We start from the raw sequence: 25214 nt of genomic DNA on the forward strand, positions 1-25214 counted from the left end.
AGTCAGTGATCAACGGCAAATATAGGATTGAAATTAAATGTATACCAGCTAAAACCAGTAGGCACCGCTTTTTTAAAGCTTTCCACAAAACTATTATCATTAATCACAAAGTTGGACTAGCAGCCTCCATCAGTTTCCCTAAAAAGTTATGCCCCCGACTCCAGCCCCACTTGAGTTTGGCTGGCTCCCCTCCTACCTTCTCAGCATCCTGCTCAAAGAGCCGCAGCTGGAAGCACTGGTCCAGCTTGAGCTTGCGTACGTGCCACATCTGGTGCAGGTGCTGCCGGGTGGAGTGCAGCTTGTCCAGGAGGCTGGTGATCTTGGGCACCAGGCTCTGGAAGTCGGCGCTGCCGGGGATACAGTTGCGCCCTGAGAAGCCATCGCTGCAGCGGATGCATTGCAGTAGCCGCTGCCCCTCCCGGTCCAGCTCCTCCACAGGGGCCTTCAGCACCTTCTTCTTGAGCTGCGTGTGCTCATCGATGAGCCGCCGAGAGCCCTCCACATCCACGGGGAACTCCTTCCGGGCCAGCATCTCCTGCAGGTCCTCGAGGCGTGAGAGCAGGTGCACAGCGCTGTTGAAGAACTCCTCCAGGGAGAGCCGCAGCTCGATCCACTCCTCGTGGTTGTAGTCCAGGGAGCCGTCAAACTCCTCCGTCAGCTGGGAGGGGTCCACCAGCTTCGTGAGGCCCTCCACGGACACCATGCTCGTCTAGGAGGGGCAGACACAGAGAGGGAGACTCAGTGATCGTCGGGGCCCGTGGGGGGAAGACCTCAGGGCAGCAGAAGGCAGAAGAAAGTAAGTCAAGGGGAACGGCCAAGATAAGTACACATAATAATGACCACAGCCTGCCTAGGAGAGAGGGCAAGTGGAGAGCATGTGGCCCACTGGTCAGGAGCCATAAATCAGCCAGGGTCAGCAGTTTCACAGACTCGCTGACTGGTTCAAAAAGCTCTCCACCTGCCCAACATTTGCCATTCAAGGAAAGACTGCCTTTATGTCCCCACTGTCCTCATCTTCCTCCTACCCACCCCCAATGCCACCTCAACAGGGCTTCACATGCTAGAAGCGGGAGAAGCTGGAAGCACAGACCCTGTGCCTGGGGGTCCAGTTCTCTGTAGCTTTAACACCCAGACCCACAACCCAGGGTATCATTGCGGTTGGACTAAGCAGTGTGGGTCAATCCTTGGGCTGCAAGGAGGGCAGAATCGACCTTCCTGCCTCAGGTCGGGTGGGTCTTGGACCACAAGACTCTCTGTTAGCAGACACCCTTCTCTGATACAGTGAATGCACCAGGGCTGGGGGACAGGAAGTCTGGGCCCTCAGCTTTCTCTGTGAGCCCCCTGCAAGCTCTTGGAGAGCCGAATATAGAATGTTTGTCTCCAGGACACAAAGCAACAAATGACGGCACAGGCAACAACCCCAACTTGTCAAGAAACATCTCTCCCTCCCTTAAGATTTCCGACTTCTCTCTCCTGCAGAAGAAGAGGCTATCAAAGAAATATCTGGATCTAGGGTCCAGCCTTACACTTACTAATTGTGTGAACTGGGGCAAGCTATTTCAGTTCTCAGTGCCTCGGCCCTCTCCTCTGTATGATGGAGATAATAACGCTTTCCTCCTAGGGCTGTGCTGGAATTAAATGCGTCAGCATGCAGAAAGCACCTAGGGCGCCTGGCCCAGAGCGCAGACTCATCCCCTGTTAGTGCTCATCGTGATGCTCTGAGGGCTGCATCATTACCAGAACCCTTAAAAGCAGTTTGTCTCTCTCTGTCTTGCACTCTCTGAGCATCTCCACCTCATCCCCTTTTCCCCCTCCATCTCCTTTCCTAAGACACAGGAAGGAGCTGCCTGTGTCTGGAACAGGGGTTCTCAAACTTGACTGCTCATTATAAACCCCTGGGGAGTTTACAAAAACCCTGATGCTCAAACCCCCACCCCTAGAAGTGTTGATTTAGTTGGTCTGCATGGGAGCTTGGGCATGGGTAGTTTTAAAAACTCCTAATGTGCAGCCAGCAACATGAACCTCTGCTAATCTAGATCCTTGCTACTCAGAACATGGCCCTAGACCAGCCCCAGTGGCCTAGTGGTTAAGTTCAGTGTGCTCTGCTTCAGCAGCCTGGGTTTGGTTCCCGAAGGTGGACCTACACCACTCATCAGTGGCCATGCTGTGGGAGCTGTTCACATACGAAAAGAGGAAGATTGGCAACACATGTTAGTTTAGGGCAAATCTTCCTCAGCCAAAAAAATTAAAAAATGAAAAAAATATATATATACACACACATATATATATATGGCCCTCGAACCAGCAGCATTGGCATCACCTGGGAGCTTATCAGAAATGTGGAATCTCAGGCCCTACTTAGACCTACTGAGTCAGAATCTGCATTTAACAAGACCCCCAGGGGACTCTGTGCATTAAACTTTGAGAAGTCCTGTTTTAGAGCACTTTCTCCTTTGAATTTGGCTCAAAGTTTACCACCTCCAGGAATCCTCCCAGGATTACATTCACCAATTATTCATTAAGTATCTGCTACTGAACAAGCCTGTACTCTCCCCTCTATCACTTATTGCCTCAGTCTGCGCTGGGCATTTCATTTGCTGTTTGTGAAGTATACTTGATAAACATTCTTCTGAGTGGGAGGCCCCTGGCTACGTCTCCTGTACTCGTTTAGGAGGCAGAGACAAGCCTGCTCAACCTGGGGTGAAGCAGGTACAGAGAGGTGGGAAGTGCTGGGCAGCCATGCTGAAGCAAGTTTCAACACTTGTTAGAAAGATTGTCTTCAGTCTCTCCAGCTTATAATTTATAGGCTGCTTGTCACCACCTCTGTACAAACAAACCCAAAACACGAAAAGTTTCCTATAGGATTCCTAGTATTAAGTTGGGGTATTGGGAGAGCATGAGAGTTAACTGTGTTTATCCCAAGTCACATTTCTTGTGTTTTTTCACAGAGTAAGAACTGCCTGGTCAGCCAGGTGGTCAGGTTGCTGTGCTCAAATTGCAGCCTATATGGGGCCACCCCCCCACAAACAGGCGCTCCTGGCCCCTGGGGGACAAAAGTCTGGAATGCGTTGCTAGAAGACTAAGAGCAGCTCTGCCTTTCCAACATACACACGTATACAAGGTTCGTCCCCATGCAGACGAGGACCAGAATTCCCAGAAAGGCCAACAGCTCGGAGCTGGCTGGAACAAAGCTTCCTAAATCATCGATTCAATCTGATGTGTTGTCACTAAAAATTCTCAGGGGGACACATACGCCCTCTGGAAAAATCTAGTTAAAAAATAACACTTTTTCCCTGAGTATAAAAGGAATACAGAATTCTCAAAAGAAAACAGAAAAATATGAAGAAAATAAAAATCACCCATAATCCAGCCACCTCTAATAAGCTAAGCCACTGCTAACATTTTCATGTGTCCCAGTCTTCTTCTCCATATACGCACTTAAAAAACAAATTTTAGACAATATTGCCCATGCTGTTTTATAACCTGCCTTTTTAAAAACAACATATCATGAGCATTTTTCAATACTATTTTTCTAAACATGATTTTTAATGGCTTCACAGTATTTATGTATTAATGTCACCAAAATTAATGGGTATTTAGGATACAAACTATATATGTGTGTGTAAGTATGTATATATATATGTAAATATGTGTATGCATACGTGTGTGTATATTACTGCACAAAAACCTGTGATGAACATCCTTGTAGACATTTTTTTGTTTGTAATTATAATTAGCTCTTCACCTTTTTGTTTTGTTTAACTTTTACATGAAAAACATTTTCCTAGAAGAAGAATTACTAGATCGATGGGTACAAACTCTTTTTAAAGCATTTGACCCAAATTACAAAGCTGCCCCCAGAAGCAACTGCTCCAGTCTACACGCTCGCCAGGAGTAACCAGGATTGCCTCAGGACACCGTGCACCTGGGACAATCCCGGGAGCCTCGTACTCCTCCCCAGACTCTAACTGTTAGGCCACAGCCGCCAAGGAATCCTGAGATCCCAGCCCCTGACCTGTTGCATGTGGCAGGGGAGATGGAGACGGGGAAGGGAGAAAGGTGTGCGTGGCAGAAGGGCAAGGAGACGGGGTTCTGAGAGAGAGGTCTGGCTCACCTCGAAGATGAATTTGGAGCTGCCAAAGTTGGTCTTCTGCTTCTGCCAGAAGTTGTCAGGTTTGATGATGAGGGCCACATGGATCTCGGCGGGAAACGCTTCCTGCAGCGTCTTGAGGAGGGGCTTGATGAGGTCCCACTTGGAGCCCCGCATGTCGATGATGACGGTGAAGCCACGTTTGCACACGTCCTCGCTGTGGGGAGGCCAGAGGTCAGGCAGGGTCACTCTGGGCAGCTGACACTTTGGAGTGCACACTCAAAAAGCATCCAAAACCCGCATTCCTTTTCATCTAGACCACCCTTCGCACTTCACACCCACTCTCCTGGCTGCCTTCCAATCCACTCAAAGTGTCCTGCTCAGAGATCCTTTCTCGATTAACCCCATCTGCCCAAGGGCGTTCTGCCTCCTCCTGCACCTAGCAGATAACTCAGCCTTCCCTATGCCTACTGCACTTGTTGGGATGTTCACTGTTTAGGTAGTCACTGTTGTGCTCAATTTTCTTTTAATTGTTTTTTTTCTTTTTTTTTTTTTTGGTGAGAAAGATTGGCCTTGAGGTAACATCTGCTGTCAATCCTCCTCGTTTCACTTGAGGAAGATTGTTGCTGGACTAACATCTGTGGTGATCTTCCTCTATTTTGTACGTGGGACGCCACCACAGCATGGCATAGTAAGTGGTGCATAGGTCTGCGCCTGGGATCCGAACCTGTGAACCCCAGGCCGCCAAATCGGAGGGCATGAACTTAACCACTACACTGCCAGGCCAGTCCCCTGATTTTTTAAATTTTTGTCTCCCTGTCTTGCTCCTGGGATGAATCATGTTTTCTCCATTTGAATACAAGCTCTCTGAAGACCAGAACCCTGTACCCTTAATCCGAGGTGGGAAGTCAGGCATGAGTGCTGACCCTCCCGCGCCCATATCAGTGGCAGACACTAGCACACTTTGCCACTGAACCCAAACTGGGCCAAAGCATCTTTTCCAATAAGGGGCTCTAGCCTGATGCTATCAACTGATTAGAGACAGTGCACGAAGTATTAATAATATATTTGCCACCACTGTATTTAAGATGTATTACTTGTAGTTCAAAACACGTCAATTTAAAAAACTCAGGTTGCTGAGTCATGCTGACTACTCTTAGATGGCCAAGGGTGGGACTGACCAGAAAGGGGGATGCAGTCCAGCTGTCTCATGTGCTTCTATTCTAAGAGTCAGCATGTAAAAAGGCACGTTTCTGGAAGGTAAGAGAGAGGAAGCTACTCTTGAAATTGAGGCCAGAAGAAATGACAGTGACCATCTCAAAACCCAAAACTAATCATGTTAAGTGAATCAAGACATTGCTATAAACTTATTAAGAAGCGAAGTTCACTTAAACACTTGGACTTCATAATTCCTAAGAATCAAAAAGAAAATAAAAAAGAAGATCAGAACAGTTATAATATCTCAGTTTGGGGGGAAGGCTATGTTTTGGTCATTAGGGGTCTTTCCTTCCATCCTCCTTGGTTTATTTAATCTATGTATTTATTTTATAACTCAAAATAGACTTTGGTTAGTTCACATTTTTACGTAAATACTGGTGTAGCATTTCCTGAGGGTGTTTCTCTTAATTTTCGATTCCCCAGATTGTGCTTGCTTAAACCACTGTGCATGGTGCGTGACCCAGAGATGTGCACCGTCGCATATCACTGTGCATGGTGCATGACCTACAGATGTGCACCGTCACATATCACTGTGCATGGTGCATGACCTACAGATGTGCACCATCACATATCACTGTGCATGGTGCGTGACCCAGAGATGTGCACCGTTGCATATCACTGTGCATGGTGCATGACCTACAGATGTGCACCATCACATATCACTGTGCATGGTGCATGACCTACAGATGTGCACCATCACATATCACTGTGCATGGTGCATGACCTACAGATGTGCACCATCACATATCACTGTGCATGGTGCATGACCCACAGATGTGCACCGTCACATATCACTGTGCATGGTGCATGACCTACAGATGTGCACCATCACATATCACTGTGCATGGTGCATGACCCACAGATGTGCACCGTTGCATATCACTGTGCATGGTGCATGACCTACAGATGTGCACCATCACATATCACTGTGCATGGTGCATGACCTACAGATGTGCACCATCACATATCACTGTGCATGGTGCATGACCTACAGATGTGCACCATCACATATCACTGTGCATGGTGCATGACCTACAGATGTGCACCATCACATATCACTGTGCATGGTGCATGACCTACAGATGTGCACCGTCACATATCACTGTGTATGGTGCGTGACCCACAGATGTGCACCGTCACATATTCACTTGCTCATAGCTACTGGAGGTAATGCCACCGTTGGAGGATTTAGGCCTTGAAAGGAAATAAAACCCCTTTTCAGGCTTCATTCTCAAATCTCAACCAGTGATGAGAATGTCTCATCATTGGTGAAGATGAGACTAGTGAAGAGACCACAGCTGCTGTGACTGTCTCAGGCAGAAGGCAGCTTCCATAGGCCTCCCAGAGAGACAGGAAACTCCCCAGGCGAAGAGATTCTTTCCATGTCTTCTTGTTGATACAAAGGACTAGACTCAGCACGGGAGGAAGGCTGAGTCCTTTGTTTTTCCCCAAATCCTGCATCCCACAGGGAAAGCAGTGCCTCTCCTCCCTCTCTGACACTTACTGAATCAACAAGTAGCCACAGTCTTCCACAAATAATTGTCTGAAAGCAATGTGACTTTTTCTTAAATTATGGAATCTCTTTTCCATTATAAAATAAACACCTGTTAATTATAGAAAAGTTAAAATATTCAAAGATCTATATAAAAGATGCTAACGGTAGGAATATATAATACTCTGGCCTATTTCCTTCCAGTCTTTTTGGTGTACATAATTTTCATGCTGTACAGTGTTCTACTTTTTACTGTAACATAGAGTTTTTTCTCATTTTTTCTCAGATTTCTTTGAAACTGTTACATTTAATGACACGTAGTCCATCTTATACCTATACCTAACTTAATCATTCTCATTATTGCTTTACAGAAAGGCATATCAACTTTTATGTCCACCAGCAACGCATGAGAGCACCCGCTTACTGTATCTTCATCAGCACTGCTCACTGAATTTTAAAACTCTTTGCCCATTTTTTAGGAAAAATATTGCAAAACATTTAAATTTGCATTTCTTTGGTTACTAGCTCTAGCTTATCGGCCCATAAGTATTTCTTCTGTGAGCTACTTTCTATTGGGGTTTAACAGCTTTTCTCATTGAGCTTAGTTTCGTTAGCTTGACTCACATTTGTTGCATGCCCACTGATGTCAGGCACTGCAAGGTAACTGTGGGTCTTGTTTTTCCTTAGAGACAACCGACTTCCTTGTGTACCTGCTCCTCAACTCCATCCCTGTTACCATAATTATGCCAACATGAGAAATCTCCACCCCTAACAACATATAGTCAGTGTTGCTACCAAGACCTGGAGTTTGACCATCCTAGCATGTAAATATAGTAGTCAGTAGCAGGTTATACACTATAAACTAATAATTTCTATTAACTATTAACTAATAATTTCTGACAACTAAAAGTAGAAATCAGGTACTATTATTCTCTAGGAAGTTCTCCCAAACTCAGGAGGTGGCAAAAGAGGCCCAGGGGCTGAATGCTGAGAGCGAACCTAACTGGCATCTTTCTGTGAAAATAGCCTGATCTCCCAAGATGCTTTGTGTGTTCAGTTTCATAGAAGGAGCAGAGCCAGGGAAGGGAAAAGAGCTTCCTACCAGCATTTATTCTACACCAGGGACCATGGCTGGGCACTTGACACGCAATAGTTCACTTTATCCTCATAATACCTTATAAACTGGGTATGGTAATCTCCATGTAAGAGAGGATGAAAATGAGGCACAGAACTTGCCGAAGGTCACATGACTAGTAAGTGGCTAAGTAGATAATCAAAACCAAGCCGGCTGACCGTGAAACCCACACTCAAGTCACTGTCACATTACACCCACCACATCGCCACCATGTGCGGTGTTTTTGTGATGGGGGGGGAGTTAAGGGTTAGTGGCGAGGGAATTAGATTAAGGAGCTCACAGGAGATGGGGGAAATTAGGGCAAGGAGTCCAAGTGGACGACCTCCACTCTGCAGTCTATGCAAAATCACAGAGGCAAAGGAGCATGGCACATTGAGAAAGTTCAAGTAACTCACTTTGGTTAGGCACGTGGAAGAGGAAGAGTGATGATGAGGGCTGCTCTGAATGCCTTAGAGAGCCCTATTCCAGGCTCTGACCCTCCTCTGCACACCCCACCCCCCCACAACCCCGGGGCCAAGGAGACTCGCCCAAATAGAGTCCACGCTGCACCTCTCCCTTGTAGACCAAACTCCTAGTATCTGAAACCCTAAAAGTCTCTGCCCAAAGAGCCCTTAGCCTACTTCTTGGGCCCATGTGTACCTCTTTCCAAGGTCCAACACCCCAAGGGCAAGTAACACCACCAGTAATGAGAGCCCTAGGCTTGAGGGGTGGCAAAGGGCTGCTATTTGCAAGGATGTGGCTAGAACATGGATATGTGAGCTGGGGTGTCCACATGCACGCGTGAGGCGCCCCCACAGTGGAAGACAGAGCTGGGCAATGGGCAGAGAAGTGAGGTAGACCACAGGCTAGGGGATGGCCTCCCTGTACTCAGAGGAGTCCAAGAAGTCTAAACTTGAAGTTGGCCTCCTACATCACTATGAAGATGTATTTGTCAAGGTGGAAGAGTAGAACATGTTCTATTTAACAGTTTGTTCATGTGCTATACTAATTCTCAATATTTAGACATAGGGCATGTGGGTTTCCATTTGTACTCTTGCCCCGGGCATCACAATGTTAGAAGCAGGCCTTCCAGAGAAGAGGCGGGAGAGGAAGACATGTCTTGTACCATGGCCAGGCGCACTGGATTTATCTTAAGGACAATGAGGAACCCCTGACGGGTGTCATTCAGGAAAAGAACATGACAGGTGATTTGGAGATTACCCTGAAGCTGTGCAGAGGGAGAGTAAATTGGGGTCAGCCAGAGGGAGTGGTGAAAGCAGAAGCAAAGAACCATCTCCTTTGGGTCTTTGCTAAAATGCCTCTTGAGAGAAGTCTTCCTTGGGCCACCCTGGGTAAAGCTGACCTGCCACCCAGCACTCCCCACCTTCCCTCTCTGATTTACTTTTCTCCTTAGCACTTAGTACCACCTGAATCATATATTTTACTTATTTACTTAGTGTCCATCTCCCCTCCCTGGGAAGTAACCTCAGTGAGGAGAGAGATTTTGTATTCATTGCACTGCTGGATTCCCAGTGCCTAGTACAGTGCCTGGTGTATGCTAAGACTCCAACCACTGAGGAAACAGAGGTAGCAGTCAAGGGTACGGAATCTGGAACCACCCTTCCTTATCCCAGCTCCATCACTTACTTATTGAGGAATCTAAGGCAAGTTGCTTTTAACCTCTATGCCTTAGTTCCTTCACTATAAATATGAATAATAGCAACTACATTACAGGGTTATTTTAAAGGTTAAGTTTGTTAATATGCATAAAGCACATACAATGGTGCAGTCACATAGTCTGTACCATGTAGATCATAGCTGTTGTAGGAGATGTTGTTGGTATCCCACCCAGGGCCCCTTAATTGACCACTGTGCCCAGCCCCCAGCTCTGAGAGTGTTGCAGCTATCAGCTTATGCCTTTGACCATCTCTGGACACTTGTCTTTGGCTGACGGGCTCCACTTCTCCTAGAGAAACTCCACCTCAGGGGGGCCAGTGCCTCTCTTATACAAGGGTGCCAAAGCTGACCCTTTACCTCAGGGCGGAGAAACTCTGAAGTGTGACTTATGCTCCAGAGCCTTCTCATTTCCCCAGTCAGTGCCCGGCTAGACTTTATCTGGGACCACATCCTTGCTCAGTCCCTCCCCTTCCCTACTCTGCTTCTCCAACGTCCTTACAAGTTTTTCCTGAAGAGAATGCCCTTAATAAATCATTTGCACCTGAGTCCCTGTTGCAAGAAACACAGCCTAAGACATACACATATGAATTTCATAGATATATGAAATTCTGAAGACAATTTGATTATGATCTGGAGATTAAAAGAGAAATCTGGGTTGCAAATTTTGACGTGGGAGCCATACAGTGCCTGGCACACAGTAGGGGTTCAATAACATTTGCTGAGTGAATAAAGCTATGAACGGTGGTAGTAGACATGCAGAGAAATGGGTGAGATCACCCAAAGAAAACAGGTAAGATGAGAAGAACCATTATCAGAGTCAAGGATACAACTGATGGGAATATCAACGTCTAAGAGATGGGAGAAGAAAGTAGATGAGCCTGAGGAGAAAAAATGTGGAGAGGTGAGAGAAAACTAGGAGAGGAGCAAAGTCAAAGAAATCAGGGCAGAGAGGATTTCAAGGAAGAACTACGGCGTCAAACACCGCAGAGAGGTAAATCGTTAACTGAGATCAGAACTGTCACATTTAGCAACTAAGAGGCCTTGGTGGCACTTGTCACGGCAGTTTCAGAGGGGCGTGGGGAGGAACTGGGCGCAGCAGGGAAGCGGTCTTCCTCGTTGATCTCTGGGGTGATTAGAGGAAATGTCAAAAGCATCAGAGGCTGCTTCCACAGCGCTCCCATCCCCTGGCCCTGTTGGCTCGACTCTGGGAATAACCAGGACCTTCGGGCTGCTGCTGTTTGGCTCCCCGAAGGCCCACGTGGCTCCTCAGCCTGCCTCTTCCCCAAGCCTCCAGGCTCCCAGACCTCTCTTCCTCTCACTGAGTCTGCTCAGATGGGGAGCAGTTTGAGCAAACCAATTTACACTAGAATATCACTAATGGGTAGCCTTCCTTCTCCCTTTAGGTTATTTACTCTTAAATGATATTTATCAGCCCAAATTAAATTTTCAGGGGCAGAATTTTGCATCATGTATGGTGAGGACAGGAGCACAGCAAGGTGGAGTTTGGAGCAGCAAGCTTTTAAATCCACTAAGGAGCGGAAAGGGGGGCGCGTGACCTCCCCTTCTCCCACTGCCCTACTTCAGAGGGAGAACACAGCCATGGCGCCACCCCCCACCCCATCCTGCCCCACTAGTTTCCCATCTGGGGCTTGAGATCTGGACCCCCTTGGCCAGCTTCACAGCCTTTGTGATAAACCCAGTCCCTTTATACGGAGCTGTGAGCTGTTTCATAGATGCTTAGGGGCTCTCAGGCCCAGGACAGGAACATTCACTGACTGGACGCGTGATGGATCAGATGTTTCTTGCACTCAGTTCTAGACCATTTACTCTTGTTCATTACATGTCACTGGGGCTGTTTTCACTCAGCAAGCCGGTGCTGTCTCAGAAAGCATTTGAACTTCTTTATGCCGATGCTTTGCAAACTTCAGTGGCTTTTATTATCACCTAGGACATTTGCATAAAAACGCTGATTTTGGGGACCCCTTTCAGATATTGATGAAAATTGTCTGAGATGAGGCCCAGGAGTCTCCCCAGGCGACCCAAGGACAACATCCAGACTCTCTTAGGTGTGGCTTTTGAGAGTTTGATGATACTTCATCTAAATCAGATTAGGACAGGCATCAATAATCAGCAGGGAAGACAACTATGCAGTCAGAACAATGTCTGCAAGGTGAACCAACAGAAACACTATACAGGAGCCTGTCAAAAATGTTAGCAGGTTGGGGCCAGCCTGGTGGCATAGTGGTTAAGTTCACACTCTCCACTTCGGCAGCCTGGGCTTCGCGGGTTCAGATCTCGGGTGTGGACCTACACACCACTCATCAGACCATGCTCTGGTGGCCTCCCATATACAAAATAGAGGAAGACTGGCACAGATGTTAGCTCAGGGCCAATCTTCCTCACAATAAGAAAAGATAGAGGGTTTCTCTCTCCATGGCCTCATGCTCTCTCGAATGGAGTCATTTATTGCAAGCACAGGCTGGGAGGATTTCAGTCTTGGCGGTGCATTTCTCTGGTTCTTTTTGAAAAGACCGAGCTCCTCTCCTGGCCTGGGGAGGCTTTCCCCAAAGGGCTGGCTGCCCTCCCCAGTGCAGCTGTCTGTGCTCAACCAGATGCCCACTGGAGCTCTTCCTTCTCGGGCTCCCCTCTCTACTTTTAAATTGCCATGAGATCACCACGGAGTTTCTGCTCCTTATCACACACCTAACCTGCAGCCTCATCTAACACTTCCGGGCAAGTCCTGGGTGTCTCTCTGGGTCCCTGTAGGTCCCACCCACATTGGATGCCCCCAGAGTCGTCTCTTGACCCACAGGGCTATGAACTCCATGAGGGCCTGACTGGTCCAGGTGTGCAGGGTCTCAGGGGTGGGCGGTGAGGAACCAATGGACAGGCATGTCACTGACCCTTTGCACTCCTGGTGGCCCCCCATGCCTAGCAGAGCTCCCAATTCAGCAGCCCACTATTGAACCCAGTCCCCCAAAGTGGTTTGATGAGACACAGCTGCTGCTGTTTGTAAGGCTTTCAAGCGTCTTCATAGATACAGGGTAAATCTCAGGTGGCATCATAGGGAGCCGGGGCAAATGGGTCAGGCCAGCTCTCTGGTGCAGGAGCACAGTGGAAACCACGAGCATCATGGTCCTTTCTGGTCTTTCCATTCTCTAAGCCTCTCCAAGCTCATTCACACACTCACATGACCTGTCTGCTTGCCAGCCTTTGGATTCGCCTCGTCTGTCTTAGCTGCTGTTATTATCCACCCTGCTTCACACATCAGAAGACTCAACAGCCTTAGCCTGGGGAGCAAGGATTAAGGTACCAGTGCCTCAAGCCAAGGTTTGCTCTGGGACCTGGACAGCAGGGCAGAGTACCTGTTGGTGACAGCTCCAGGCCAGGACTTCACCGTGCGTTACAGGCGTGGCCTCAGGGAACCAAGTGCCACTTCCTCCCAATCCCTGCTCCCTCAACTCCTCCTCAGGTCCCTGGCCAAGGGAAGCCCAGACCGTGCCTCTGGATTCCATCCTGGCCACACCACTGAACTACCCTGGATACCTCCCATGATCATCTGGCTAAAGGGTTGGACCGAAAGGCCACCTTCTCCCTGGGGTCTCCCCTAACCTCTGTCAGAGCGATCTCCGCCTTGCTAAAACAGAACACATATGATCCATGCCCCTCTTACCTTCCTTATCCGTGTCCATGTTGTATGAGGCCCTGGCCTCTCATCCCTCCACGCCTTTGTGCTTACCCACCCCAACCCCATCTTTGCCTAGATAACGTCTACTCACATTTCAAAGCTCGACACATGCCTCCTCCTCCAAGAAGTCTTCTCTTACTGATAGATTCCCTCCCCAGCCCACTGCATCCCCTGAGATAGGGCTCTTCCCATGCATTGCCATCACCTTGTACTTGCTCTGCATGCAGCTGTTATATGTGGGGTAATCAGAGCCAGCCTCTGGCCCACCACCTCCTGTATCCCTCCAGAGATTTATACAGCTTCCAAATGAGAGCCTAGTCATGAAGGTGCTTTATAAATAATATGGTATCATATAAATATATCATATTATTAACTCATTAATTTATTCCCCCCCCCCAAAAATATTTACTGAGCACTTACTTTGTGTTAGGCACTAGGGATATAAATGTAGACAAAACAGAAACATGAAGGTCACATTCTAGGGGCAGACGTGGACACAAGACAGTAGCTAGATTAATAGAATAAATGCAAATTGCGGTAAGTTTTAAGAACTTATCAGGTAATCAGGACAGGCCACTATGAGGATCTGACATTTAAGCAGAGACTAAAAGTATGAGAAGGAGCTAGTTAAGAGAACACTGTAGAAAGAATAATGCAGGCAGAGAGAACAGCCTGTGCAAAGGCCCTGAGGTGGAAAAGAGCCTGTGTGCTGGCGACTCCTCCATTACAGGGAGAAAGCACAGGTAGTGAAGCTCAGTAAGGAAGCAGGGGGCCAGCAGCCAGATCCAGGCTGGAGCTCTAAATCTCGAGCAGCTCAAAACCTCAGGCTGGAGAGAAATATAAAATGAGAGCCAAACGACTGAAACTTGGAGCAGCTGTTTTTGATAAAAACAGGACATACACATGTATTAATGATAAAAGCTAGTTTTATTGGGCACTTGAGAATTTTATGTCTGCTAAGCATTTTATACGTATTACCTTATTTATCCCTCCCAAGAAACTCACAAGTAGCTGCTATTATTATCCCACCCTATAGTTAAGGAAACTGAGGCCCAGAGAGGTTGAGTAACTTGCTTAAAGTCACTAGGATGAGGTAAAATCAGTATTCCAATCTGGTCTGTTCGATTCCAGTATCTGTCATGCTACCCTGCCTCAGAGAGACACAGAACGCTTGAGCCAGAAGCAACTTTAATGGTTACTCCTGCTAATCCTTCATTTTAGAGCAGAGGGCAGCGGGGTTCCAGAGGAGGGAAGTGACACAGTAGGGGGGATGTTTTGGCCATTTGGGCCAGAGATCAGGTATCAAGCTCCCTGCTGAAGGTCTTCTATTAAAGCCCCGAGAATTCAGGAACTGAGAGGAGGGAAAAGCCCCCGAGACATCAGACAACCTGGTCTGGAGGCCCAGGGTGCCCTGTGTTCAGTCCCGAAGCCCCTTCCCCAGGAATGAGGACCACAATGCTCGTGGTTTCCACTGTGCTCCGGCACCAGAGCTGGCCTCACCCCGTTTGCCCCAGCTCCTCTGACGCACCTGAGATTCACCCCATATCTATGAACGTCCGGCAGATTCTCACTTGAAACCGCTACTGGAATAAACATAACATCCACCCATCCTGACGGCAGGTGGGGGAGCAGAGACCCGCCATGAGCACCAGCCCGGCAGACCAGGCGAGGGGGCAACAAGGATGTCTGTTGAGTATGTGCTGCTGGGGGCTTTCAGTTGGTGCTGGTTGTCGGGTACAGGGTGTCAGCAGAGTGGGGTGTCAGAATCCTAGTCTGGGGGCCCCGGAGGGTCCAGGGCTGGGCTGTGATGGAACAGAAGTAACTTCTGAATCAGACCTATTCACTCAGTTGTCTAGGGAAGGTGACAAATTGAACACTAGTCCCTGAGGAGGGGGTGTCGGAGAGGAAGGACAAGGCAGTGAAGGACTCCTGTTTCCTGAGGGCCGCACAGGCCCTGCCACCCACAGCTCTGGCCCTACAGGTGCAAGGAGGACTAGCAGTGCAGGAGGCTCTGGAGCGACGACTGAAGAAGGCCAATGGCAGTGCACGGACAGCCTTTACCGCCTGGAGACAGTTCCCCGCGGGCAGACAGAAACCCACACAGGGAGGAAGGGAGCAGACCCCGCGAGCCACGCACTTCACACCTGTCCTAGAACCGCACAGTGCCCATCTCTCCCTGGAATCATGTTGTGAGCTAAATTCCCCTTTCAGAATTCGAGGAGAATTTAGTTCAGAATTTGGAGTTCTGAGGAGATAAACGATTCCCCGGCCCATTTGTGTCGGAGTTTTCACGCCATCCTCAGGCTGCAGAGAGCCTCTGGCTAAAGGACCTGGATTTTGTTTCAATCGTTTGCCCATCATCCTGATCTGTGTTAACCCGTGTTCTGCTCCTTATTGCTATTCTAATAGCAGCTCTCCGCCAATTGCCCCAAACCACACCACACCCGCTTTCTTGAACAACCAGAAAGCAGCAGGTGTTAGAGAGAAGTGTTATAGACACTTTAGCACCTGTCTTAAGCTTTCTAATTGGCATAATCAGAAGCAGTAAAAAGAGCTTCAGAGGAGGCAGTGCCTTATAGAGGAACGAGCCACCCTCTAGGGAACGCTGCGTCGTGAACAAGCCTTTGCTCGCACAGACAGGTCTCAAACTCGTCCTCACGATGTGGAGGGCTCCCGGGTGGCGGGATGTCCAAAAGGTGGGAGAGAGGGGCTCAGAGAGGAGGGTGGGCTCCCCTGCCTGTCACGTACCTCTCGGCAGGCTCACAGGACACTGTCCACCATCAGCTGGCGTTCTGTCACCATGTGATTCCGCTACCACCGAGGCCTCCTCAGGACCCATGTTGCTGCATCCAGAGGCTTTTTGTTTGTTTTGTTTCTTGTTTTTTGTTTTGTTTACTGGAAGACACTTTCTGTCCACTTTCCTGGGCCACGATTACTCCAAAGAATTTGTGTCTTTTCTACCCATTTAACAACACATCTTTTACCTCTGCACTACTGACCTGTGAAGCTAGGGCTGGGGGGGCAAAGGTCAAAGGTGATGCTTTCTCCTCAATTCCTCCTCCGTAAAGTGGGGAGGCTCTGACTCACTGGTCTGGGGCTGGGCCTAGCCGCATGAAAGAGCTCCCTGGTGACTGGAACGCGCACGGTGGTTAAGTGGGAGTACAGTAAAGGTTCTAGAGACCTGCTCGCCCATTTCCAGACCCAGGAACTCCCCCTTGCAGTTCCCCACCCTCGACTTTACCAGAAGCAAACCCAACTCGCCCCAGTCAGGGTCCCAGGGACACCTCACGCTGGAGGCCAAATGAGGAAGCTGGCCACTTTCCCCTCGTTAAAGTCGGCTCCCGAACGCCACCCAAATGAAGCTGTTTAAACAAACAAACAAACAAATAAAAGACTCTGGTTACAAATGTGCCGGGGGCAGGGATGGGCTGATTCTCTGTTTCCCCGGGACATGGCGTGGCGTGTCCTATTTAAACAGCACAGACTCAGGCCCCAAGATTACTCCCTGCATCCCCAGGTGTGGCCCTAAAGTGACAGGTCCAGTGGCCTGAAAAACACAGCAGGACCTCTGCACCCACCTATTGGCTTGTCCTTGATGCCACCTTCAAACAAAACACTTTCTAAAAGTCAAGTCTGCTCAGGAGAAAAACAAGCTGTGCCATCCTGTGGATAGTCAAAAGGGCACGCCACAGCTGAAGGGAGCTCCCAAAGAGAGTTCCACAAATGGCACGGGTGACAGCAGGACCAAGGCGAGAGTGGGCAGCCTTCTGAATGATGGCTACCTCAGAGGGGCTAGCACGGGTTAGCCGTAGAAACCGCGGTGCGTGTGTTAATCAGCCAGGCCATCCTACTGTCTCACAGGCTCTGAACCACAACATCCACTCACCAAAGGAGGAGACCCGCTCTCTAGTCTGGCCGGCCTGGGGGCGGGGCATTTGGACAGAGATGCTCTTAGCTAGAGAAAAGGAGCTTGGAAACTCCTGGAGAAGGACCAGAACCATTGCTCCCAGAAGTCTGGGGCTGGCTGGCCCAGAGGGAAGGTGGCATAGGGGTGGGTTTGGGGGGCTGGGATGGAAACTGACATATCCATTTCCAGCAGCCTCCTGTCGTATTTCCCACCCTCCCTCACAGAGCCCCTCATCCCTTCCTTCTGGGGCATTCAGAACATGAGGCAGAAATGAAATGGAAACCAAAGCAGCAGAGAGAAAGAAAGAATGAACTGGAAACCCCCAAACCACAACCTTTCCACACGGCCCTTCCCTAGCCCTCCCCAGACAAACCCCAGCGCCATGCTCCTCTGGCCCTTTCCATCCGCCCCTTCTTTCCTCCACAGTCAGCCTGGGTGAAAAACAGGTCATCTTTTAACTTAAAAAGAAAAAGGCATTATAACCACCACCCATACATCTGTGAATAGTAGACCAAAGATGGAATCCACATTCCAACGACTGTGACCTGTCTCACCACAGTGTCTCAGTCACGCCAACTACAAGACGCCCAGAGCTTTTCCAAAACCGTGAGACAGAGAAGGGAGAAAAGCGCTGACCTAAGAGAGGCTGCGGCGGTGTGGCTGTGAGCTGCCCCCGGATCAGCCCAGTGCTGCAGCTGGCCGGGACGCAGAGCCGGAACCCTCCCCTGCTCACTCTAGTCCCTGTTGCCATCGCCACTCTTTCTCCTCCTCCTGCTGCATCCCCACCTCTCCTCACCCTCTCCCGGGATCCCCCACTCCCTAGCTGGGCTCTGGTTTCCCTGCAGGGCAGGTGGAATCCTCATTAATAAACCACACATTTCCTCCAGGAAACAGTCTTCGGTCAAAACGTGCCTGCGCATACCTCCACTCCTCCTCCTCCTTGAGTAACAGTCACTTTCTTGAAAGCCCGATGCTGTTTGCCTGCACGCACGCACACACACACACACACACACACACACGCCCAAACATACCTAGCCACCCTGACACCCTTAGCCACCCCTCACACCATCACCCTCCAGCCAGGCCCAACGGGCTTTATCACTACAGGAGCTCCCCTTCCTGCAGGGCAGGCGACCCTCCCCCTGCAGCCAGCCTTCCTTCTCTGTGACACCGGCCAGGGCTGCCCAGGCCAAGGGCACTGATAAGGTCTGTATGGTTTACGTGGAGGAAAGCCCCGTGATGGCTCAGACATGAGTTCAAATCTGAGGGCAGCAGAGAGGTCACGGAGAGCCAGACAAAGGAAACCTGGGGGAGGGGACATGTTTGGAACTTGAAACTAAACAGGAAGGGCCCTAACGGGTCTGTGCCCCGACCCACAGCTAGCTTAGAGGCTCGGAAAGCTCACATGTGAGTGGGATCATCCCTCTGCTCGTGACCCCAGGGAGGCCCGGATCCCCACAGGGTGCTGCTCAGAGGGCCGCCTACTGTCCTGTCCATGTGAGGGGCAGTGCAGGGTTGCAGCAACGGGCCTCAGCGACACCAGTAGGGTGGCTATGGGCACGTCATGGCACTCTCTGGACAGCACTCCATCCTTTTACAGCAAAGGGGCTGGCCTGGCTGACCCCTTCCTGCCTCAAGCTCCAGGACTCTAATCCATCTACTTCTTTTAAAATCCAGGTCAGATTTTACGTCCAATAAGCCATCTCTGATTAAGCCCATTTAATTGGTATGCTTACTTAACCACTGCCCTGAAAGCATTCAGTTTGTCTTCTCCAGCAGGTCCTGGATCCTCAACCAGACTGCAAGCTTGCCCGAGGGCATGAACTGTGGCCCCCCCTGCTCCCGCTGCTACCCGTCATATCCATCTGCAAGTTCAGGGGCAGCCTGAAAAAGCCGAGGATTGTTTGACCGTTCTCTCTAAGTCGGGGTGTATGTAAGAACTAAACAACTGTCCTGTGTATGCACAGAATTAAGTCTGGACCGGTTTGCAGGTCCCAGAGGAACACGCCGTCACAGTCAGGGGTGGGGCAGGGGGAGGGGTGGTTCTCATCTTCCTCCAGGTCCAAAACAGGGAGTTTCTCTTCAGTAAAAGAGGTCTGAAGCCTGAGTTTCCTGTAAAGGGAAACAGCCCAGGTCTGGAGAGGAGAGGACATTCATTCTCTTCCTGGGCAGAGAAGCAGGGTGGGGCATGTCACAGCACGAGGCGCAGACCTTGCCTCGGGCACCAGTCCAAGAGGAGCTTCTGTGCAAATCCTGGCACATGAATTACCAGTGATGGGAACTGACGAAATTCCAGCTCAGGACAGCACGGAACAGTCAGAGATGAGAGGGAGAAAAGCGTTATCGGTTTTAGGGCTTTTGAGTAGGTCTCAAAACCAAGGCTGGTCCTCACTGGACCTAGAATGAGAGGGGGGTGTGAGAGGAGGAAGGCTCTGAGAGAAAAGGAAAGAGGGAGCAGGGCCATCAGGACCCACACTTGGATTATGTCAGTAAATTATCTGGAAAAACGTTTGTCCTAGCTGAGTCACTGTGACTCTGCCAAAGTGCTCCCATCTGGGTTCTGGGAGAAATGGGCCTGGCTGTCAAACTCGCTCAATTTAGAAACAGGAATACTCCTCCTTGGGGAGACAGAGTGCACTCCCAGTTCCCTCACATGCTCCTGCACGCTCCGTCCTCCGGCAGAGGGCTCTGCCGTCTCTCCGCCACAGAGCCGTCCACCCACCCCGGCCTGGGCACTCCCTGTGGGCACAGCCCCTTTGCCAAGGAAAGAGGACATCCCCAAGGAGACTTGGATCTGGCCTCAGTGACTTCATGTCTGGAATGGAGAGCCTGGCATTGACTCTAAGAGGCCTGGGGGTGAGACACTGCCCTTTCCCCTTGGGGAGCTCCCAGTCTAATGGGATTCAGCCAACTTGCAAGAGGCTCCTCTGCAAACTCACCACCAAACAAGAGCCACCATCCCTGCCCTCGAGACGTCCACCACCTGCCAGGGAGAAAGCGTCGTGGACCATCAGTACTCGTAGAAGAGTTGGGACCCATCACCACCATATGATGAGTGTTCTAGATTCAAAGCCTTTTTCAAATTTTGTGCAAGTTATTTTGTTCTGCTGAGGAGATGCTGGACTTTTAAGAAAGAAATTCTTAAGAAGTCTTCTGATCTAAAGCAATCCAAAAAGAGATGAGATGGAGTGGAAAAGGTGAGGGGAAACCTTCTTCTTTTAGGAAAAGCTACAGGGGCAAACTGGTACGGAAATTTTCTGCACCTAGTGAGTGTCTGCACCAGGGTTACATGCTCAGCAACCAGAAGCCCTCGGTAGTGGTGTTTTTCTTGTTTTCATCTTCTATGTTCAGAGAAAGATAATAGAGTCTGAAAGGGAAGTTTTGAAAAAACCAATTAAGACTTTTTTCTTCAATGTTTGTAGCTGATGAAAATAATGAGGCAGACAGTAAAAGTTCCAAGAGATAAGTAAGCACTGTGTCTTCAAATCTACCTAAGACTGAAGACAAACCAATAGGAAGGATTTTTTTTTTTTTTTTTTTTTTTTTTTTTATTAATGTTATGATAGATTACAACCTTGTGAGATTTCAGTTGTACATTTTTGTTAGTCATGTTGTGGGTACACCACTTCCCCCTCCGTACCCTCCCCCCACCCCCCCTTTTCCCTGGTAACCACCAATCAGATCTCCTTCTCAATATACTAATTTCCACCTATGAGTGGAGTCATGTAGAGTTCGTCTTTCTCTGACTGACTTATTTCGCTTAACATAATACCCTCGAGGTCCATCCACATTGTTGTGAATGGGCCAATTTCGTCTTTTTTTATGGCTGAGTAGTATTCCATTGTGTATATATACCACATCTTCTTTATCCAATCATTAGTTTCTGGGCATGTAGGCTGGTTCCACGTCTTGGCTATTGTAAATAATGCTGCAATGAACATAGGGGTGCAACGGACTCTTGAGATATCTGATATCAGGTTCTTAGGATAGATACCCAGTAATGGGATGGCTGGGTCATAGGGTATTTCTATTTTTAACTTTTTGAGAAATCTCCATACTGTTTTCCATAGTGGCTGTACCAGTTTGCATTCCCACCAACAGTGTATGAGGGTTCCTCTTTCTCCACAACCTCTCCAACATTTGTCGTTCTTGGTTTTGGATGTTTTTGCCAATCTAACGGGGGTAAGGTGATATCTTAGTGTAGTTTTGATTTGCATTTCCCTGATGATTAGCGATGATGAACATCTTTTCATGTGTCTATTGGCCATATTCATATCTTCTTTTGAGAAATGTCTGTTCATGTCCTCTGCCCATTTTTTGATCGGGTTGTTTGTTTTTTTGTTGTTAAGCAGTGTGAGTTCTTTGTATATTATGGAGATTAACCCTTTGTCGGATAAGTGGCTTGAAAATATTTTTTCCCAATTAGTGAGCTGTTTTTTTGTTTCAATCCTGTTTTCCCTTGCCTTGAAGAAGCTCTTTAGTCTGATGAAGTCCCATTTGTTTATTCTTTCTATTGTTTCCCTCAACTGAGGAGTTGCAGTGCCCGAAAAGATTCTTTTGAAACTGATGTCAAAGAGTGTACTGCCTATATTCTCTTCCAAAAGACTTATTGTCTCAGGCCTAATCTTTAGGTCTTTGATCCATTTTGAGTTTATTTTGGTGTGTGGTGAAAAAGAATGGTCAATTTTCAATCTTTTGCATGTGGCTGTCCAGTTTTCCCAGCACCATTTGTTGAAGAGACTTTCTTTTCTCCATTGTAGGCCCTCTGCTCCTTTGTCGAAGATTAGCTGTCCATAGATGTGTGGTTTTATCTCTGGGCTTTCAATTCTGTTCCATTGATCTGTGGACCTGTTTTTGTACCAGTACCATGCTGTTTTGATCACTGTAGCTTTGTAGTATGTTTTGAAATCGGGGATTGTGATTCCGCCGGCTTTGTTTTTCTTGCTCAGGATTGCTTTAGCAATTCGCGGTCTTTTGTTGCCCCATATGAATTTTAGGATTGTTTGTTCAATTTCTGTGAAAAATGTTCTTGGGATTCTGATTGGGATAGCATTGAATCTGTATATTGCTTTAGGTAGTATGGACATTTTAACTATGTTTATTCTTCCAATCCATGTGCAAGGGATGTCTTTCCATCTCTTTATGTCATCGCCTATTTCTTTCAAGAAAGTCTTGTAGTTTTCATTGTATAGATCCTTCACTTCCTTGGTTAAGTTTATCCCAAGGTATTTTATTCTTTTCGTTGCGATTGTGAATGGGATAGAGTTCTTGAGTTCTTTTTCTGTTAGTTTATTGTTAGTGTATAGAAATGCTACTGATTTATGCACGTTAATTTTATACCCTGCTACTTTGCTGTAGTTGTTGATTATTTCTAATAGTTTTTCTGTGGATTCTTTGGGGTTTTCTATGTATAAGATCATGTCGTCTGCAAACAACGAGAGTTTTACTTCTTCGTTACCTATTTGGATTCCTTTTATTTCTTTTTCCTGCCGAATTGCTCTGGCCAGCACCTCCAGAACTATGTTGAATAGGAGTGGTGAAAGTGGGCACCCTTGTCTTGTTCCTGTCCTCAGAGGGATGGCTTTCAGCTTTTGTCCATTGAGTATGATGTTGGCTGTGGGTCTATCATATATGGCCTTTATTATGTTGAGGTACTTTCCTTCTATACCCATTTTACTGAGGGTTTTTATCATAAATGGGTGTTGGATCTTGTCGAATGCTTTCTCTGCATCTATTGAGATGATCATGTGGTTTTTGGTTTTCATTTTGTTAATGTAGTGTATCACGTTGATTGACTTGCGGATGTTGAACCATCCCTGTGTCCCTGGTATAAATCCCACTTGATCATGGTGTATAATCTTTTTGATGTATTGCTGTAATCGGTTTGCCAAAATTTTGTTGAGGATTTTTGCATCTATGTTCATCAGTGATATCGGCCTGTAGTTCTCCTTCTTTGTGTTGTCCTTGTCAGGTTTGGGGATCAGAGTGATGTCGGCTTCATAGAATGTGTTAGGGAGTTCTCCATCTTTCTCAATTTTCTGGAACAGTTTGAGGAGAATAGGTATTAAGTCTTCTTTGAATGTTTGGTAGAATTCTCCAGAGAAGCCGTCTGGTCCTGGACTCTTGTTTTTGGGGAGGTTTTTGATTACCGTTTCTATTTCCTTACTTGTGATTGGTCTATTCAGATTCTCCATTTCTTCCTGATTCAGTTTGGGGAGATTGTAGGAGTCTAGGAATTTGTCCATTTCTTCCAGGTTGTTCAATTTGTTGGCATATAGTTTTTCATAGTATTCTCTTATGATCTCTTGTATTTCATTGGTATCTGTTGTGATTTCTCCTCTGTCATTCCTGATTTTATTAATTTGCGATTTCTCTCTTCTTTTCTTGGTGAGTCTGGCTAGGGGTTTGTCAATTTTGTTAATTCTTTCGAAGAACCAACTCTTTGTTTCATTGATCCTTTCTATTGTCTTTTTTGTTTCAATATCGTTTATTTCTGCTCTTATTTTTATTATTTCCCTCCTTCTACTGACTCTGGGCCTTGTTTGTTCTTCTTTTTCTAGTTCTGTTAGGTGTCGTTTGAGGTTGCTTACGTGAGCTTTTTCTTGTTTAGTGAGGTGAGCCTGTATTGCGATGAATTTCCCTCTTAGGACTGCTTTTGCTGCATCCCAAATGATTTGGTATGTCGTGTTCTCATTTTCATTTGTCTCCAGATAATATTTGATTTCTTCTTTAATTTCTTCAATGATCCATTGTTTGTTGAGAAGCGTGTTGTTTAGTCTCCACATTTTTGCACCTTTCTCTGCTTTTTTCTTGTAGTTGATTTCTAGTTTAATAGCGTTATGATCAGAAAAGATGCTTGATATTATTTCAACTCTCTTGTATTTATTGATGTTTGCTTTGGTTCCCAAAATATGGTCAATCCTTGAGAATGTTCCATGTGCACTTGAGAAGAATGTGTAACCTGCTGTTTTTGGATGAAGTGTTCTATATATATCTATTAAGTCCATCTGGTCTAATTTTTCATTTAATTCTATTATTTCCTTGTTGATTTTCTGTCTGGATGTTCTGTCCATTGGTGTTAATGGTGTGTTGAGGTCCCCTACTATTATTGTATTGTTGTTGATGTCTTCTTTTAGTTCTATTAAGAGTTGCTTTACAAATTTTGGTGCTCCTGTGTTGGGTGCGTATATATTTATAAGTGTTATGTCTTCTTGGTGGAGAGTCCCTTTTATCATTATATACTGTCCCTCTTTGTCTTTCTTTATCTGTTTTGCTTTGAAATCTACCTTGTCTGATATTAGTATAGCGACACCTGCTTTCTTTTGTTCATTATTAGCTTGGAGTATTGTTCTCCATCCCTTCACTCTGAGTCTGTGTTTGTCTTTGGGGCTGAGGTGTGTTTCCTGGAGGCAGCATATTGTTGGATCTTGTTCTTTGATCCATCCTGCCACTCTGTGTCTTTTGATTGGGGAGTTCAATCCGTTTACATTTAGAGTGATTATTGAGACGTGGGGGCCTACCACTACCATTTTGTGTCTTGTTTTCCGGTTTTCTTCAGTTTCCTTTGTTTCTCGTCCCATGGTTTAATCTGTTCTGATGTAGAGCTGCTACTCTCTGTTGTTGTCCTTCTACTTATCTCCTCTGCTCTTGGTTTTGTAGCCCCTTTCCTTTTTTGGATTTTTCAGGAATGAGGGTTTTCCTGAGGATTTCCTGAAGAGGAGGTTTTGTGGCAATGAACTCCCTTAATTTTTGTTTATCTGGGAAAGTTTTTATTTCTCCATCGTATTTGAAGGATATTTTCGCTGGGTAGAGAATTCTCGGCTGTAGGTTTTTGTCCTTCAGATTTTTGAATATATCATTCCACTCTCTTCTAGCCTGTAAAGTTTCTGCTGAGAAATCTGCTGATAGCCTGATGGGGGTTCCTTTGTAGGTTAGTTTCTTTTGCCTGGCTGTCCTTAATATTTTCTCCTTGTCGTTGACTTTTGCTAGCTTCACTACTATATGCCGTGGAGTTGGTCTTCTTGCATT

General features: G+C 47.3%; 1 protein-coding gene across 39 annotated transcripts in view; it reads right to left on the reverse strand.

The window, feature by feature from the left end:
* Positions 1-25214, reverse strand: part of KALRN (kalirin RhoGEF kinase) — a 641465-nt gene that overhangs the window by 414423 nt on the left and 201828 nt on the right. For all 39 annotated transcript variants that reach the window (XM_070243654.1, XM_070243649.1, XM_070243655.1 and 36 more), the window contains 2 exons: positions 4115-4307; positions 197-709 (listed from right to left, as the gene is read on the reverse strand). In XM_070243654.1, coding sequence (XP_070099755.1) covers positions 197-709; positions 4115-4307 — 706 coding nt within the window. The remainder of the gene's footprint in view (positions 1-196; positions 710-4114; positions 4308-25214) is intronic.

Source organism: Equus caballus, chromosome 19 (genome assembly GCF_041296265.1).
Source record: "Equus caballus isolate H_3958 breed thoroughbred chromosome 19, TB-T2T, whole genome shotgun sequence".
NCBI classification, from domain to species: domain Eukaryota; kingdom Metazoa; phylum Chordata; class Mammalia; order Perissodactyla; family Equidae; genus Equus; species Equus caballus.